Source organism: Acyrthosiphon pisum, chromosome A2 (assembly GCF_005508785.2).
Source record: "Acyrthosiphon pisum isolate AL4f chromosome A2, pea_aphid_22Mar2018_4r6ur, whole genome shotgun sequence".
Classification (NCBI taxonomy): Eukaryota; Metazoa; Arthropoda; class Insecta; order Hemiptera; family Aphididae; genus Acyrthosiphon; species Acyrthosiphon pisum.
Genome location: NC_042495.1, coordinates 85,210,808 through 85,230,073, shown reverse-complemented (window position 1 = coordinate 85,230,073; position 19,266 = coordinate 85,210,808). Strand labels below are relative to the sequence as shown.

Sequence of the window (19,266 nt, the reverse complement as noted above, 5' to 3'; positions counted from 1 at the left end):
GAACCGGTTCCAGAACCGGTTCTTTCGGTTCCGGTTCCAGTCTCTGACTTGGGTACTCTCGAATTGCCTCCCATCTGACTTTTTAAAAATGACTTACCCAAATGCGTTATGATGAATTTCCCAAACACATTGCAATTTTTGCAAAATAGATCAAGCGAAAACTCAGTTATATTTTATTATTATTATAACTAATTAGTCAGGGAAATATTGTATATCTTAAAAAATAATATTTTTGTACATTATGAAAATCGATTTAATAATTGATGGTTCACGTAAAACTATCAATAAATAAATTAATAATCTATGTATGCTATGAGAGGTAATTTGGGTCAAAAAAGGTCACCTATATGTGGGAGGAAATACTATGATCACCAAGTAGGTACGCTTGAAAAGCCTATGGCAACATAATGCAAAATATTTTTTTTTTATATTTATTTTTGCCGTAGTAATGAATTCACTCCGCCTCTCTCATTGGAGTTTAGTCAAAACTACTACTGAATCTAAAATACTAAATCAAATATTTTTTAAAAAAATATATCACAGTTTTCTCAGTAATAGAGAACTTATGTATGATTATAAATTTAAATTAATAATTTAATAATTTTTATAAATTTATTATAAATTTACTATAAATGTACATTTAGTAGGTATACTTATATAGTTATATAAAATTATCTGTAGTATACTGTACTTCAGATAAAACAGGATCTTCCATTCCATCCAAAATCAACCCCTTAACGGGATAGATACCAATAAATTCTTGTACCTTTTGTGCTTCAATTTGAAAATCTCCAAAAAAAAGTGCATTTGACCAATCTGCTAAGGTTTGATGCTTATAAAATAAGTACACATTGTGTGCACCATCCTCAAAATCTATAAGTGATTTTAAGTGATCTGTTGAAAAAAAATAAACGATTTTAAACGATGAATAACGATTGAAGTTGTTATATTGTTTTACTTCAAAAATGTTTTAATGGTTATTTGAAATTTTAACTTATAAATTAAAATTTATTTCGATATTAGCACACGTGTCCATGTGGTGGTAGTTGACACCGTACTGAATGAAATATTAGTAATATTATATAGTTAATGCAATATTTTCATAAAAATGAAATCAACCTACAAAACTGCTAAAAGCAAAATAATTTACTTCTGTAACAAAATAAATGTATTTGTACACTGATTTATTATAATTGAATTCAAAATTAACACATAAAATTCGGTCTTTTGTCACACGAAATTTGGAACACCCTGTATATATTTTTATTGTATATAGGTATTAACTAGTAGGTATAAACTAGTTTATAGGTCTATGGGTATAACATAACAATTTTTATTAGTTTTAATTTGAACCAATATGAGCGCTGTATGCAGGGGTCCCCGTAGATCACGTGACTTTTCGATTGAAACCGTATGCCGTGTGATAGCATTTATCTAATGGGTCGATGGGCAACCATACTATCTTAAATTGTGCTCAACGACAAAGTATACTTGATAGCACGATTAAAGATATACTGGTTACCCAACGGCCGCGGCCTATGCTTTGCACAGGCAGAAAACGGCTCTGAAACCGCGATATGTTATGGACTGCCTACTAGCACCATCTAGGTTATTAACTTAGGAACTATTTGTCATCATGAAATATTCAAAAGGAAAAAAAGATTGTAATTAGTAATATATTAGTAATTATTAAATAGGTAATATGGCTAATACCACAGAAAAAAATGTAAAACCTATTAAAACAAAAGACAATAAATACAGTAAATAAGATTAATGATTAATTATAAATATTTAATAGCTAAAAGTTATACTAAATAAGTCATAAGATGTAATAAGTAAAACATTCATGTTATTTACTATTTAGTATGTATAAAGGTTTGTAGCAGACATCCAAACCACCACACACATTTGTAATATTTGTTGTATTTATAAAGATTATTAGAAAACCAAAAATCAACAAGATACAAGATTTATTCAAATAAAAAATATATACAATATAATATATAAAATACTTACAATACATATTATAGAGTATACAATATTTTTCTAAATAAATAACTTCCTATTAAAGGTAATATGTTGTAAAACTTGTAAACATGTATCTAAATTAATTTTTTTTCACATATTCAACATTAGGTGCTCACTAATTTTGATAGCTTTTTTTTGGTCTTATTTTGTTTTTTTGATTTTTGTTTTTTCATATATGAAAATTGCCTCATTCTCATTGTTATATAAATGACAAATATATTGGTTAACATGTCAACTTTATGTTGTTTGCATGGGAATGTGAGAATTCTATTTTCATTCTGAAAAAATTCTTCAAAAGTATTTTCAAAGGGGTTTGAGGAATTAGCATATTTTTCAAAACACAACTCCACTTGTTGAATAATTAAAAATAAATTATTGTTTGGATGTGTTAGGAACCCTCTGGTTTTTAAATTTACAAGGTAGGCAGCTTTATTTGTAGATTCACCATACTCAGTATTTAAACTTTTTATACAAATTTCACATTTTGTACTTTTTTTCAGCCTTTTTGTTAAATATCTATAATATACAAAATTGCAATCATATAAGCTCTAATTGGTAGTTAGTATACTTAAAATATTTTAATTACCTTGCTATAAATGCTATTAATGGCCCGGCGAAATCTACACCACATTTTAGGAATGGACGTCCGGGTTCGACGCGATCACTAGGCAGGTTTTCCATAATAGGCTGTACGGTGATGGGTTTACGGCGGAAGCATACAACACACTTGTGTATTATATTGCGTATCAGATTGCGTCCGTTTATCGGTTAATACTGTAATCGTATCGCGGCTAATACTGCTTGCGGGCCGCCGTGCATCAAGCGCTCATGTTGATCGCGGCATAATAAATTAGTAAATGTACTATCAGCTGGTAGTACAATCGGGTACTGGTGTTGTATATCAATTAACGAAGCATTTTTCAGCCGACCTCCGACACGTATTAAATCCTTATCATCCAAGAAGGGTCGTAGGCGTAATAGTTTACGTCGGTCGCCCATGCCTCCGTGTTGGATGATTGAACGGAAACGAGTGGCTTGAGGGACATCGTACGCGGTAATAAGTCGACTTTTTACTGCGGAATATTGAACGTCGACGCCGAGTAAATCTCCGATGGTGCAAACACCATCTTCGTCAAGTGCAGCGAGCACGTGGTTTACGCGTGACAGATCGGACCTAACGCGTTGATTGTGGAAGATCGCTTCCGCATGTGTAAACCACTGCTGCGGAGAGTGTCGCCAAAATCCGGGTAATCGTACGGATGCGAATGCGTTTATGTCTAACGACATTACTGTTGAAACGTCGGTGGCCGCGAGAGGACGCGGTAAGCTGTCGGCGTTTGCGTTCATCTGTGTGGGGTTAGGTTCGCACTCGCGTTCGGATTATCGGCACTTGCGTTCGGATTATCGGTATTCGCGTCGCTGAGAGTCCAAATATCTCCCCAATTATGCATAACGCGAAATTACTGAACGGACGAGGAAGGTTTTAACTAGGGAGATCACCAATTTGGTAGGTTGTTGACGGTCGGTCGAGTCGTTGGGTTATCAATTTAAATAAGTACAAAAAATCAAAGTTGTAGGCATATAACGGTTAGCGTATAATTAGAGAATAATTCAGTCAGACAAATATTAAAATAATAGTTTACAATTTGAGGATTCGCCTAGAGTACAATATAACAAAAAAATAACGTGGTTTCGAAAAAGCGAGCGCGATGCGAGCTTGACGACATACGTCCGAAAACAGAACGGGTCCGTCGGTCGGTAGTCACGTCATGGAGGTATTACGCGCAGTATACAATAAGTAACGAGAGAGGGGCGCGCAGCTGACGACGGCTGACGTGCTGATACCGCGGTTACAATTGTCATTGTTGTGGGTTGCCACAGACCGATAAGAGTGGTTGTACTTACAGTGGTTAACATGTGGTTACCCAGTGACCAACTTGACGTGGTGTTGCACAGCAAGTCGGGGGATATTTTCGATTTGCGGCGAGGAGCGTAGCGACGAGTGCCGCTAGCATGGCATCACTGTATGATGTTTTTTTTTAAATTGGTGTCACTGTAATATGCTGGTATATGCTGGTATGGTATCGTGGTATAAGCTACCTTATCATTTTTCGGACAACTCAATTCACTACGGTCGAATACACCCGCGTCGAACACAATGCGTAATTTTGTCGACGTGCTGTCCTCTTTTCTTATCGCGTGGTGTGACAGGTAACACGTATCGCCTTCGATTTCGCTGTCTTCATCTTTCACCCGTTCCATATGACCCAGATCTTCGTATTCCTTCATAAAACGTGTATACTCGAGTTGTAAGAGGTGGTTATTTTCGAATTTCGTTTCCATAGATAATAATCGACGTTTCGCAATTTCGTATGATTTTCCCAATTTTTTTGAACTTTCGCGGAACGGTAGTTGAACTATAAAACGTCCATCCTCTTTACATCGCGAAACCGTATTATTAAAAAAGTTTACGCATACTTGTTCTTCTCGTGTGTGTGTGTGTGACGTTATTTCGTGGTTCTTCAATGATCCAAAACTTCTGTAATAGATTTTCTACCGTCGGCCTGTTTTTTGTTGTAAAAAATGTTGAGCTCGTTATCATTGCATTTTTTCGATAATTTATTTCGACAGGTCCGAAGGCTACCCAACCAAACTCTGTTTTTTGATATAACGCGGACCGTTAGGATTTGTTCGTATTTTTCCTTCACATAAAATATCAAAAAAATGCTCTGCACCTATTAAAATGTCGATTTTTTGTGGTGTATGGAATAACGGATCTGCTAATTTAATATTGTCGGGAATATTATACATCGCGTTTACTTTTTTATTTGGTAGGTGTGCATGATTTTGAGTACTACCAACATTCGTAAATTCAATGTATAGCTATTATTTATACGTGATTTTATTAATCCCCAAACCGCAGATGTCACACGCTGCGACGTTTCGCCGATACCGTTAATTGAATGTTCTATTCTTACTTTTTTTGATTTTAACGTTTGTGCTAATTCTTCGGTTATGAAATTTGTTTGTGAACCGGAATCCAATAATGCACGACATGGTATCATATTTGCTGCCGATACTATCGCCGTAGACAATATAACGTGTTTCGTCGATGTTGATGCGTGTGCATTAATTGACGATGCTAACGATGCCGATACAGGTATTTCGGTGACCTCAGTATCTTTTTTTGTTTCGGCAGGTGCTGCGATTTTCTGATGTTCTGAACCTATGTGTAACATCGTGTTGTGAGGCTTAGCGCACTTAAAACAGTACCGCGCAAGACATTTCTTTTTTTCGTGCCGGCGCAAACAAATTTTACAAAGACCTAGCTAGTTCGGTCGTCTATTTAATACGATTATCGATGGTTAATGCTATAAACGTAGGACATTTATATATTGTGTGTGATGAGTTACACACATAACATTTTATCTCTGTTATTGTGGCGAATGCTAGACTATTTTTGTCGAACTTGTTTTTTCGGTTCATATTTTTATTATCGCTTCCGATATTTGACGTCTTGACTATACTTTTTGCGGTTTCAACTGCTTCCACAATATGAAAACGTGATTCCAGAAAATCAAGTAGCTCGGCAACTTTAGGTATTTCACCTCGCGGGGTTTTCGTTTCCCACTCACCGATTGTATCGGCGTCCAACTTTGTACTTATAATGTGCAGTAATAAAGGGCCCCACTCATCAGGTCGTTGACCTAGTGCTTTCAATGCCGATAAATGATTATGTAACGCGTCCGAAAATTGCCGTAAACTCGTTGAAGATTTATTCTTTATTGTTGGCAGGTCACATATAGCTTTGACGTGAGTTTGCACCAACAATTTCTTATTATTGTAACGCGTAATCAAATTAGTCCACGCAATTTCGTAGTTATCTGACGTCGTTTCAATATTTTTTATGCAATCGGCCGCACCCTCCGCTAACGACGATCGAAGGTGGAAAAATTGTTGTATTACGGGTAGGTTGTCATTATTGTGTACTAAGGAAGTATATATATCGTAAAACGATGCCCACTCGGTGTATGAGCCCGAAAATATAGGAATATTTAAAGCGGGTAATTTTATAAACAGCCTGGCTTTGTAGGCTTCCTTTTTTCTGCTTTCTTCCTTTAGATTATTTTCCTGTAGACTGCTAGTCCTAATACTATTTTGTTCGTATTGAATCTTTTTATTGGCCATAGCGATCGCATTGAAATATGATTCTTCGAACTCTGTTCTATAATTACACAGTTCGTCACCGTCATTTTGCTCATCCATTTCTAATTCAGATTGAACCTGATTAAACTCCTGCCAAACCTCTTCAATTTTTTCTTTTCTAACAAGAATTTGTTCTACATCGCTATCATCTGCGGATACGTAGCTCCAGAACCTTGTTAATACGCCTTTGAGCTGTCCGCGTCTCGTTATCAATTTGGCAGTCATAATCTATTTTATTCGTTTTCACTGTGTCACACGACGTAGTGTTAAAATAACACTAATACGATGCAGCAATGCTGTATACCTGTTTTTATTTCACTTCGATAATGTCAACAACTCTAGTATTAGTAATTGGTCTTATCGTTTTTCTCCGCTCTTTATATTCTGGATAATAGGGTTGAGGTATATTGCATATGTGTACGCTCTGACAATGTTATCTCTCTCACGTTGCAGTTTGCCAATATGACAATATTCTACTTTCCCCCTCCTAACACTTTGTGCTTACTCTCATGCATTATCTCGGGAAACGTAATTTTGGATATTAATATTAAATTAAGGCTATGAGACTCTCTTACTTGGTCTTGTCTCTCGATGTCTCGTGCTGAATAAACCAAAATGGCGCAGCTAGGCTGTCTGTAGTTTTTCTTGAACGCAGCACATCTCCCGATTGTATTGGTAATATCTCTTAACGATTTGACATACACTCACTCGAATGACGAGATACACTCAAAAAATACTACACAAATGACTTTGTACGCGAATTTCGTTAACAAGCCTTATCGTCTAGGAATGCTACGAAATAAATGTCGGGTTACGCAACAAAAAAAAAAAAATGTTTACGGTACGTTTACGAGCGCAGCGTGCATAACAAATGTACACGAGAACGAACGATCTTGGTAATTTGTTACCCGAAATTACTTTTAATGTGATGGCCACTTAATATGTCTCGACGTGTGATACTGAAAAACGAATTCGCTATACGATCTGGCTAACTCGAGGCCAGTATACGAATACACACGTGGTTTTCTCGCTGTTTCTCACATCTCGCACATCATCGGTAGTTAATCCCGTCGAATGGACCAATGTTTTGTATACGAAATAAAACTATTGTTTTTATGTGGACTGTATAAACGATTTTATTTTACAGCAGAAAACTTATACAAAAAACATTTTATTTATCAAATTTTCGTCAAAACGGACGGTACGCGTTGGTCGCGTTGCCGTAGGGCACTCGATACTCGACTCGACTGGTTTGCGATAACTATTTAGTATCACCGCTATGATACGGCGGCGCGGATAACTTCTTTGTATCCCGAATCGCCCGCCTATCAGAATAATAATAGATAGACCGTCAACAACATTTGTATTTTATACTTATTTAATATTTTGATATTATATAAAATTCTTTATTACCGTCTAAGATTTTACAGTTTCCTGCTTTAGGTGGTTTTATTACACAATAAACTGATAACATCCTATACAGTTGAAGAAAACTAGGAGTTGAAGGGTGGTCATTGGAAAAATTTAGAACATACCTTATTTTATTTTAAAATTATCTTTTATTAAATTTAAATTTGGCTCGTTTTATATTATTTTCACTATGCTTGAACCTGACCTACCTTTTGTCTCTTTGGCAATTGTATTGGCAAATCACTATAATATGGATCATCCTATATTATATAAACAATACACCAAACATGCTAAATTAAATAATACAACGTAGGTACTACTATTAGTTATTACATTACAAATTAACAAACCTCTACTTTATCACTTTCCATTTTTTCTAAAGGATGAAGAAATGGTAATGCCCCTTTTTTTAGTTGCCATCGCTTTAGGCAAACCTAAGGAGTAGAAAGTAATATTAACCATATAAATGTTTTATTTTTAAAATAAACTGATTATATTATAGGCTTAAACATATTCTATATTGATATTTGAATAGGTATTTAAAAAAAAAATTTTAACTAGACATAATAGCTTACTGTATATGGGTTCCTTCACCTGACGTCCATGTATTATTTAAATCTTCTTTATAAAAATGATTTGAACAAACCCGATTTGATTTTTTAAATAATACGCCTAAAGCTACTTCCCATTTCTTTTTCGTCCTTAGGTATTCCAAATGTTATTTTTGAAATTTCATGTGGTATTTTTATACAACAAGTAATTTTGTTGTTTATAGTCTATACTCTATAGACTTATAGTATCTTAAAGTAGACAAGTACTAATGTGTTAATCACGATTAATGATATATCATATATCTTTAATCGTGGTTTTAAATTGTTAATGTATAAAAGTAAGTAGTAATTATAGTACTAAGGTATTTAGGTATATATAAATACTTAGTTTTCATAATTAAGAAATTTACGTGGTTAAAATAAGTTGAAGAGACCACTAGATAGTGCTACTAGTCAGTACATTTTCAATAGCGTTTTTCGAGCCGTGTTAGGGCCAGTTGTACCGTCTTTGATTAAAGTTAACCGGAGTTCAATCGGTCGAATTTGCCCGGTTAAATATCTGTTATCAGCTGATTAAGCTTAATCGAAGTTTAATCGTAGACTGTGCAACTGGCCCTTATACAGTCTCGATGTGTAACCAGTATATCTTTTTGCAGATCAGACGAGGAGTTACCCACACAATTACTCAAAATAAAAAATAAAAAAGTTTAACATGAGGCTACAATAATTATTTGGATATTAGAAATTCGATATTAGCACATAAAATTAAGATATCTCCTTCCACAAACGATATCGTTAGATTATAATATATTATAAATGATGATTAATTTGTTGTTGCTAAAAAACATTCCACTATTGTCTATTACCTTAATAAACAAAATGTTAAAACAAATTTCAAGCTTTCAATCAAAATTAAAAATTAAAAATTTAGATTAATTTTTTTAACTTTGTTAAAAATTGTTTGGCTTGGTAAAAAATATTGAAAATTGATTACAAGATCACATATAAATTATTCTTATAAAGTGTTAGAACTTTTTAAGTTCAAATTTTACGAAAATCACGATTTGCAAATTATTTGGTATCTTGTATAGTTGTATCTAGTTAATAATTCATAGCTGTATTGTGGATATAAACTAGGTCATTAATATAGGTAACATTAGATTCATACTTGCATGCATTCCCCCTGTATAAGCCTACTCAAAACCTTAAGTGGACCGTCACCTGCCGACTATTCGTTTCCAGTCCATTATATCTTAGTTCGTGGTCTTTGCTCACAACAATAGTATAAGAAGTAAGAAAAATGATCAACACGAACGTGGTTTTGGCCCTAGTTCGCGATTATTCATCGCCATGTGTTTTTGTGCATAAAAAAAATTGCATACAATTAATGTATACGTGTGACACCACATTGAATTTAACTTGTTTGCATATATAAATTGTAAATTGCCCCTTATAAAAATATGGGCAGTCTTATAATTGATAAAACATCATAATCCTTATACTATGATCACCACATTTAATGAGCCTTCCGTCTCTACTCGACATCGCGTTTCCATCCGTCACCAACGTCAGCAATATTTCCCGACCAACGACGCCGTTTAGCGAAACAACCTCAATGCAGAGGCATATTTACGAATTTAGTGCCCTAGGTAGACACATTTTGGTGCCACTCATTTTCTCAGTTTCCTTTTACTCATTGTTACAACAAACTTTTAAGTCCCCTCTAATTTGAAAATTGACTTTTTCTCTCCGTTAAAAGTGATACTTACTTCAAAATGTGTATTTTTCCCCTTATTGCACTAATGCTTCCAATAGTTTAAAGAAAACTTTTATTATATCATTACTACTCCATGTATTCCGAATAAAAAAGTCAACTGTTATAGTCTTCTCCATACTATTATATAAAAAGGAGTTGTTATCTGACGTTGTTGAGTGTAATCTCTGGAACTACTGAACCGATTTCACAAATTCTTTCACCATTAGAAAGCTATATTCTTTGTGAGAGTCATAGGCATAAATTTGGTAAATTTAGTGTAACCCGAGGAGGTGTTCAAACAGGAATTTTGAGATTTATATTGGAAATTTTTGTTTATAAATGGTTGTTATTGGTTATAGGAGAAATAAATAGTAGAAATTAGTAAATATTATTTTATTGGTTGCCATTGGTTATCGGGCAGATCAGGTATAAGCATGCATCAAATTGAATTTTGACACATTAGGGCTGACATGCACTTGTAGCCGCTGATCGACGTGTCTGCAGTCCACTGCAGGATCCATCGTCGTCGCTTTATGGCTTTAATTATGGATCTTATTTCTCCAACTTGTGTCAGTACATCTTCATTTTTTACTCTTTCTGACCAGTTTATTATTTCCATTCTTCTCCAACACCACATTTCGAATGCTTAAAGGTAGTGGTTCCCAACCTTTTTACCACCATGGACCACTTCGAAAATATTTTTAGGTCGCGGACCACCCCAATTTTACGAATACTAGCAATACATTTTTTTTTTTAACAAGAATACACAAAATTTATCGAAAAATGTAAATTTTTATTATTTTACTTGACTTTTTATTAATATACTATTATATTTAATTATACTAATTTTACTAAACTAAATAATTTAATTAGCTAAACATGTTACATTTATTTAAAATTTAACACAAATTACTATAATAAAAAAATGCGTATCATACTATTATTCTTATAAAAAATAAATTTTAATTTTAAAAACAAGTTAATGTGATTTTTGCGCTTGCATTTACTTTACTAACAAAGATATTCTAATTTCTCAACTCAAAAACGCTCTCGAGAAGATCTAAAACGAGATTGTATGTGTCTATTATAAGACCCATATTGACCTACGGATGTGAAGCCTGGACTACAACGGTGACGACGGAAAGGAGGTTAAAAAGTTTCGAAAACAGGATATGGCGAAAAATATGTGGCCCTGTGTTTGATGCGAATGTGGGATGTTGGCGAAGAAGATTCAATAGAGAACTGCAGGAAATTATGAATCTGGCTCCAGTTACTAACTTCATCAAAGGTCAAAGGATCCAATGGCTAGGAAATATCCTGAAAGAGAAGAAAACGACCCTGTACGGGTTGCTTTCGAGTGGAAACCTAAGGAAAAACGACCAAGGGGACGTCCCAGGAAGAGACTGATTGAGGGAGTAGCGGAAGACCTGAAGGAAATGGGCATAGAAGACTGGCGTGTAATTGCTCAAGACAGAGAAAAGTGGCGAGATATTGTAGTGACTGCTAAAACTCTTAGAGAGTAGAATAGCCAATAGAAGAAGAAGAACAAGAACAAAGATATTCTAGGGGTAATATTTCTCAAACCTACACGCATATCTTTAGTGGCGTCCAACAGATTTCTTTGTTTATTTTTAATGTTGAGCAGTGCGGAAAATCCTTGTTCGCACAAATAAGTTGTTGAAAATATGACTAAATATCTTAATGCGATTTCTCGAAGCTTAGGATACGTAATTGCTTTTTTACACCAAAACTCTTTGATATTCATGGAAGATTCATACGTATCCTTACAGTTTCGATCATTTTGTAACTCTATCAAATCTTCCTGGATAGCATCAGCCACTTCATCAAATTTGACAATAAAAGGATTTCGAATCATACATCGGATACCTTTCGTTTCATAACCATTATATTCTGTGAAATACCTGTTAAATTCATCTTAAAGTTTATGAAGATGGTGTAAAACATTTTGCTGGACCTCAGGCGTGAGGTCAGCATATTCTTCGTTGTTGACCATGCTTTCGGGGTTGCCACCCATCCCGTATTTCACGGGATAGTCCCGTTTTGAATAAATCTGTCCCGCGTCCCGTATTAATAACGAACGGGATGCAATATGTCCCGTATTTGAGTTTTTCTTAAAATAATACACAAATATCATGAATTTTAAAATCTATAGGACGTATAATTCATTAAAAGTTAGTTTTGTGGTATAACATAGATAAGAGATTGAAACGATTAAGTTGTTAGAACATTACAGTTAGAAAATATTTCTTTAGATGGCCTTTTTAATGAATATTTCACAATAAAACCTATTTTAAATAATGTTTATAGTGAAGAGCAAAATGTGTACTCTAAGTGGACAAAAATATTTTCATGTGGTACAAAAGAAAATTTCAAAAATACATTTCTTTTAATTTCTTATGTCTTAAGTATTCCACCATCAAATGCTTACGTTGAACGAGTTTTTTCTATAATGAACCAAAAGTGGTCAAAAGAAAGGGATCGGTGCCATGTAGAACTCATAAAATCAGAACTTCAAATAAGTCTTAACTTTCCTGAAAATTGTTCTGATTTTATTGAAAAAGTGAAACTTGATGAAGAGTTACTTAAAGCAGTAAGAAGTAACAAAAAATATTCCTTCAAAACTCAAAAAATTAACTAGTTATTTCAATTACATTATTCTATATAAAATTTATTTATATACATAGATACATTAATGTATTAAATATGTTAATCCATTTATATTATTTGTATACACAATAAAAATTAAAGTAAAGAGCCATTTATATTTTGTATTTTAATTTTTTAAGGAGCTAAAATACTTGACACTATTTTATTTCATTGGAATACTAAAAATCAAACTCAATAAAATCATTAATGTAAAAAAAAAAATATGTCCCGTATTTTTGACACTGAAAGGTGATGCTTTTTAGTGTTTGAAACGTTGAGTAGTGTGGTTCTTTAGGCATTTATTACAACGCTTTTTATGTTCTCCCATGTTTTGTCTATTGGTTCTTTTCACTCATCTTTATTGTTGTATATTTTATCCATGTTTTTCTTTAGATCTTCAACTACTTCCATGTTTTCCAACTCTTTGAGATTATAGTTTGCTTGCTTTCTTTTAACTTTAACGATTTTTTTTTAGTTTTATACAAAATTTCATACCCACTAATTGATGATCACTGTCACAGACTGCTCCAGGTTATGTTTTACAAGATTTGACTTGATTTTTAAACCGATTCCTTACTAGTATATTATTAATCTGGTATCTTCCTGTATCGCCAAAGTTAAAATACGTTTTGAACGTCATCCACCAAATATTAAATAACGAATTGAACAAAGTTTGGGCCATATAGAGTATTGGTACATTTAACGAGCAACAATGTGCACGGGATCAGCTATTTTAAGTAAAAATATATTTATCAATAATACCACTCGAAACATTTCAATAAGTTTTCATTAACCGTTTTTTATATTTACTTGCCGTTCACATTAAACAATATAATTTTAATAAAAAATTATAAATATCATCGTCCGAAGGCAAAATAAACAACCAATCTGTACGGGCCAATGGAACCATAACCTATGAAAATTGAGTTGCACTTACTGCAGCAAGTTACACCCAAAAAAGTTGAACAATCATAATTTTTTTAAGAGTTGCTATTTCTTACGAGCAACTCTAAATTACTCTTTAAATCATAAATAAATGTAGAAATGTAAAAGATATAATATTAAAAGATACATGTTATCAGTTATCAGTTTTTACTAATATATAAATTTCTCAACAAATCCAATAAAAAAAAAATTTATTTTTGTTATATCTACACTTTAAAAACAATTTAACCTCTAGCTACGGCGACCCTTAGGGGACTCAGAATGATCCCGGCTTAATAGGTATGCAGTTTATACCACACTAAAATAACATCGGTATACAGGCGAAGTCGATAAAATCGATGTACCTTGGTATATAATACAGAATTATAGACTTTTCTTATTTATTTATAATGTTTTTTTTCTTCAAATTATTATTAAAACGCTCTTCCCAGAATTTTTAATTAATATTTTAATTATTTCATAAAAATAAATTTAAAATCATTCACGGATAATTATGGATATTTATTTATAGATAAATTTAACTAGATACGATACCTATGTTTTCATCTAAGATAAAAAAACTTAGTTATTTTTATATTGGTTACCAAAAAATAAATTTACTGTATTGTAATCGGAAAGTATAAAGTACTTAATGAACATTTAAATATAAATTTTTAAAAAAGGTGGGTAAGTGGATGTCGCTCTGCTGTACAGTAGGTTAGAAGTGGGTCACTGTATAATGGACAGTATTAAATTTGAATTCAATGATATAATATCACTGTATAAGAAAAACGATTCTGAGCGGAGACGGTATATCAGTCTATGTATTAGACATATAATATATACTTATCTATGGTATTAAAAAAAAATTGACCTATAATAGGTACTTATAATAAATTCCAAATTAATCATATCATAATATCTATTAGGTACTTATAAGTTATAACGCGTCACACATCAACAAAAAACCGTGGTAAAATCATAGATATATAATAGTATACTTTAGAAGTTTCAAGTACCCACGAATAATATTATACAATCACAACAAAATAACTAAAATAGTTATCCTAGGTTTTTAATATGTAATTTCGTCCAAATTTGTACTTAAAATGACTATAAAAATAAACTGTGTAAATGTATTTTTTAAATTTTTTGGTAACAGAATTAATTACTTATGTGGAATCTTGTTTATAATTTTTAATTCTTAGATACAAAAATTGAACATTTTATACATTTTTAACTACAAAATAATTTTTCAAATTAAAATTTGATAAATTTTGTCAAAATTTGATATTTAAATGCTTATAAAAAAAAATTGTGCCTATGTTTTTTTAATATTTTTCAACTGATATTGTAACAATATATCAGGAGCTTTGTATTAAATTTATACACTTTTTGGCCCAACAGATAAAACTTTATTGATATTTATAGAAAAAAAAACTAAAAAAATTGAAAACTGACCATGTCTGTACACAGCTCAAAAAGAATCAAATTATTTTCAAAATTTTATGGTGTATAGGAAAAAAAAAAAAAACTGTGACTATGGATTTTTAATTTTTTTCATCTGCCTTTGAAACAATATAAAAGAAACCTTCTATTAATTTTTCAAGCTTTTTTAACCAACAAAAAAAATGTAGTTGATATTTATAGAAAAAAAACTGAAAAAAAATGGAAACTGAAAATGTCCGTAAACAGCACAAAATAAATCAAAATATTTGAAAAATATTATGGTGTATAGAAAATGAAAACATAAACGTTCAGTCAAAATTGTATGCACCTACGGTCATTTGTTTTAGAGTTGTACCAAAAACCAAAATCGATTTTCTCGAAAACAGATTTTGCGTAAAAATTCCCGTTTTTCCTTAATTTTTCTTTTATTTTTCACGTCTCATTTGAAATCTACTGGGAAATTTTTACTTTTGACCCCCCAAAGTACCAACTAGATTCACTTTCCTATCAGAAAAGGTACTGTTGAAGAAAATCCAAGCACCTTTACTGTCCCAAAAAGTGATGACAGACACAAAAAACACAAAAGAAATAAATAAATAAATAAAAATAAATAAATAAAAAAAAAACACACATCATTGTTAAATCAATACATTCATCGTTTCACTCAGAATCTAAAATTTAACGCTTCAAAACTATTCAAAATTGTATTTTTAGTATACCTTATTTATTATAAAAATTATAATGTGATACCATAAATATAATTATGTAGGTAAGTACTAATATTAATAATAAACTGTGTATTACCTAAATCTTCTGGTATCCATCTATAACTGATTTCATAATTTTTATTACAAGTAACTCCATCAAAAACAAAGGCTGTGCATTCTTTTGGAAGTTTACCTATCTTCACTACATCTTTGTGACATATTACATTGTCGCTGTCAAAATTACCTGAATACCTACATGATGAATCACCAAGTCCTAAAAATACAAAAAAAAAAAAATAATAATATTTAATTCTATACTTTTATACAAAAGAATTCAAGCTGGGAAAAATTGCATATAATAGCTTCAACTATTCATACCAAATATATGAAAAGAGGAAATAATAAATTTGAAGAATTAGAGATCGCACATGGCCCTATACTACAGATTTTTATAGTGAATGAAGGCCACTCGGGATTTTTAGCAACAAATCCATGCCATTATACGTGTTTTCAACCGTTCCTCTCCTACTAAAAAGTAACAACCTACAAACAACCTAAAAACAAACAAAATCAGCTAATGGTCTAAGTTGCCGCGCGTGCTCAAGCTTAATTAAAAAAACAAAAAAAAAATAGAAGTCTGTTGCCTAAAATAAAATATGAATTATTGCTGAATATGGTTGAAAGTATAACTTGATGGATGGTATTTTTGTTATTAATTTAGTATTTCATAAATAATTGTAAATTGTATTCTAACGATTGCTATTTTTTTGTATTTACGCCAAGATTTTACTAATGAAATACATATCAATTATCTTAATTCATGATTATGTAATGAAAAATAAATCTCCAGGTCTAATATAAATGATAATTGGATTGATTATTTTGGAAAAATAAGACAGTGTATATAAACTGTAAACATAGTTGTGGGTTTTCCACTTTTCCATAACAGTTGGTGTGGGAAGTAAGTCTTTACGAACAATATTTGTAATTGAAACATTTCATGCACAAAAAAGTGGGATAAGGTCAGAAGGGTTTAGATAGTTTAGAAGTAGTCACTTAAGATATAGGTAATGCTAGGTATCTTTAACCCCATAATTTCCCTAAACAAATGTAAATCATTCAAATGTATACATTTTATAAAACGCGAAATGTATAAGCTTTTGACGTACCTACATATTAAAACAAATATTTAATTGAATAAAAAGCTTAAAAGAAATGACTAAAATAGTAAAATATAGCTGAACAAAATCAAGACATTTAAATGAGATTTGCAATGTCATCAAAATTAGAACTTCAATATTGAATAAAAAAAATTGTGAAAATTATATAGGTAAAGATGGACATTGGGGGATTGAAAGTGAAATATTACGATGACTAAAAATTATTAACTCAAATATATTACAATTTTTTTTTTGTTAATTGAATTGATAATGATTTCGAGAATATAATTTACATGCATCGCCTCTTATTTTAGGAAGTGACACTTTTGTTTTCGATAACAATTAGTAATCGATTTAAACCTTACATTATTGAAAATATTAATACATTTAATACATTTAGTGAATTGATTCAATTGATTTAATATCAATTAAGTTTAATAAATAATTATAAATAAAAAAATAAAAAAATAGTTTAAAAAATGTCAGAATAAAAAAATCAATAAAAACAGCAGTAATAATTAATAAGAAGAAAAGTAATAGTTAATTCATAAAATAATTTTGATGAAATATGAAAAATGTCAGAATAAAAATATAAAAACATCAATATAACAGCAGTAATAATCCAGGCTGGGCCTTAACAAGTTAGTAAGTTAAAATTTAAGTAGTTATTTAACTTACTTAACTTCTAGTTCGCTGTTTCAATTAACTTAACTTTAACTTAACTCATTTGTATCTACGTTAACTTAAAATCAACTTATTTTATGTATACTATTCACAGTTAAATTAATTATGAATTTTCATATTATCCAAATATTATTTATATAAGTTATAAGTTCGTAGAATATAGAAAATATTATTAGAAAAAATATATATTTACAAAGAATTTCCTACATATTTTTATTTATAAAAACTAATATGTCGTATAAATTAGGTAGGTACTAATTAGTAATTAATAATAATAATATAGGGGTAATATAATATTAATTTAGTCGCCCGTATAAAAACATCAATAGATACAAGCCCACGGATTTTTGATTCATAATACCTACTTATTAAGTAGATACTCATTTGGTTACTATTAATGATGGTGTGCCATATTATAAGTTGGAAACAAATACAAATAATTAATTACAAAAAAAACGACTCTATCTATTATGAACACAATTTAATTATATTCAAACCAACTTGTTAAAAATAAGGATTCAGTAATTTGTTTTTCATTTAAGCTTTCTTATTATTTATTAATCATCAAATAATTAAGAATATAATAATTATGGTAATAGAGTTTTAATTTACCAGCTGCAGTTGAGTTGAACCCTTAAGTTTTCTATAATTTATTTAGCATTACCCGGCATTGTTTAACCACCCAATTGGTCTAGTTCATAATACGAATATAGAACTTTTGAATTATATTCAAACCAACATAATATGAATAAGTTTGAATTAATTTTTAATATTCCAAGATCCAAATGAATTAGAATTCTATCATAATATGTAGGCACATAAATTAATTGGAAAAGTAGAAAACTATAATATACAATTTTTGAATTCATCAAATAATCAAGAATATAATTTTGGTTATTTTTATAATTACCACAAATTGCTGTAGTTGGGTTGACCAAAATTAATAGATGTAATAAAACAATATAAATATTAATCACTACTAAACTATTCATTTTATTATTCAAATGTAAACTACAATATTATGGTGAAATTAAACACATTAAACATTCAAGTTGTATGATATGCATGTTTATCATTGTTGTTAGTTATATATAGGAACTTTTTGGGTTATTACATAATACATTTGTTAGCAATTTAATAATGCAGTTGTGTACATATAAAAACACATTTAGAAAAAATAAATAATGACTTTATGTTATAATAATAATTTTTAATTTATTTATAATTTATTTATAACTATAAATAACCCATAATCATTATTCATTGTGTTGCTTATTATCACTAGCCTTGTGATTTATTTTGGTACACTTATAGTCTATAATTACCTAAGGGGGACATTAATTAGTGATAAGGGTATAGCGAACCTGGGGCTCCGAGCTCTAAACTGAACTGATTTTAATTGTAGTTTGTTCAGTTATAGTATAATCACCCTAATCTTAATTGAGAAGGGTGACCGGGTCTTCCGGGTTGGGGGTTGAGCATAGGGCTAACAACCCTAACTTGTAAAAGACATATTGTGGTGAATCTGAAAACCAATGTTTATTTAACATTTTGGAATAATAAATAATGACTATTTGTTGTTAAGATAATTTATTAATCCCATAAACACTGGGTTGCTTATTGTCACTAGCCTTGTAGTTTATATTATATTAGCTGCAAGGGCGCTAATATATATTATAAAACTAACAAATACCTATTATGTGGTTATGATTTGTATACGTAAT

The 19,266-nt window shown here is 31.0% G+C and overlaps 1 protein-coding gene across 1 annotated transcript; it reads right to left on the bottom strand.

Annotated features, from left to right (window-relative positions):
* Positions 1-55: 55 nt before the first annotated feature.
* On the bottom strand, positions 56-18,650 carry LOC115034264. Its single transcript, XM_029490529.1, has 3 exons — positions 18,453-18,650; positions 15,796-15,972; positions 56-894 (listed from the first exon to the last, which is right to left on the bottom strand). Exons 1-3 carry the CDS (start codon positions 18,532-18,534, stop codon positions 662-664), a joined length of 492 nt encoding a protein of 163 aa, XP_029346389.1. The 5' UTR covers positions 18,535-18,650; the 3' UTR covers positions 56-661.
* Positions 18,651-19,266: the final 616 nt, after the last annotated feature.

What these genes read in the sequence shown, in the direction of transcription:
- LOC115034264 (XM_029490529.1), bottom strand. Translation starts at nt 18,534, where the DNA reads ATGAATAGTTTAGTAGTGATTAATATTTATATTGTTTTATTACATCTA. An exon ending in CCCAACTACAGCAATTTGTG is followed by an intron (nt 15,973 to 18,452) that starts GTAATTATAAAA and finishes TTGTATTTTTAG; the next exon opens with GACTTGGTGATTCATCATGT. An exon ending in ATGGATACCAGAAGATTTAG is followed by an intron (nt 895 to 15,795) that starts GTAATACACAGT and finishes TTTTTTCAACAG; the next exon opens with ATCACTTAAAATCACTTATA.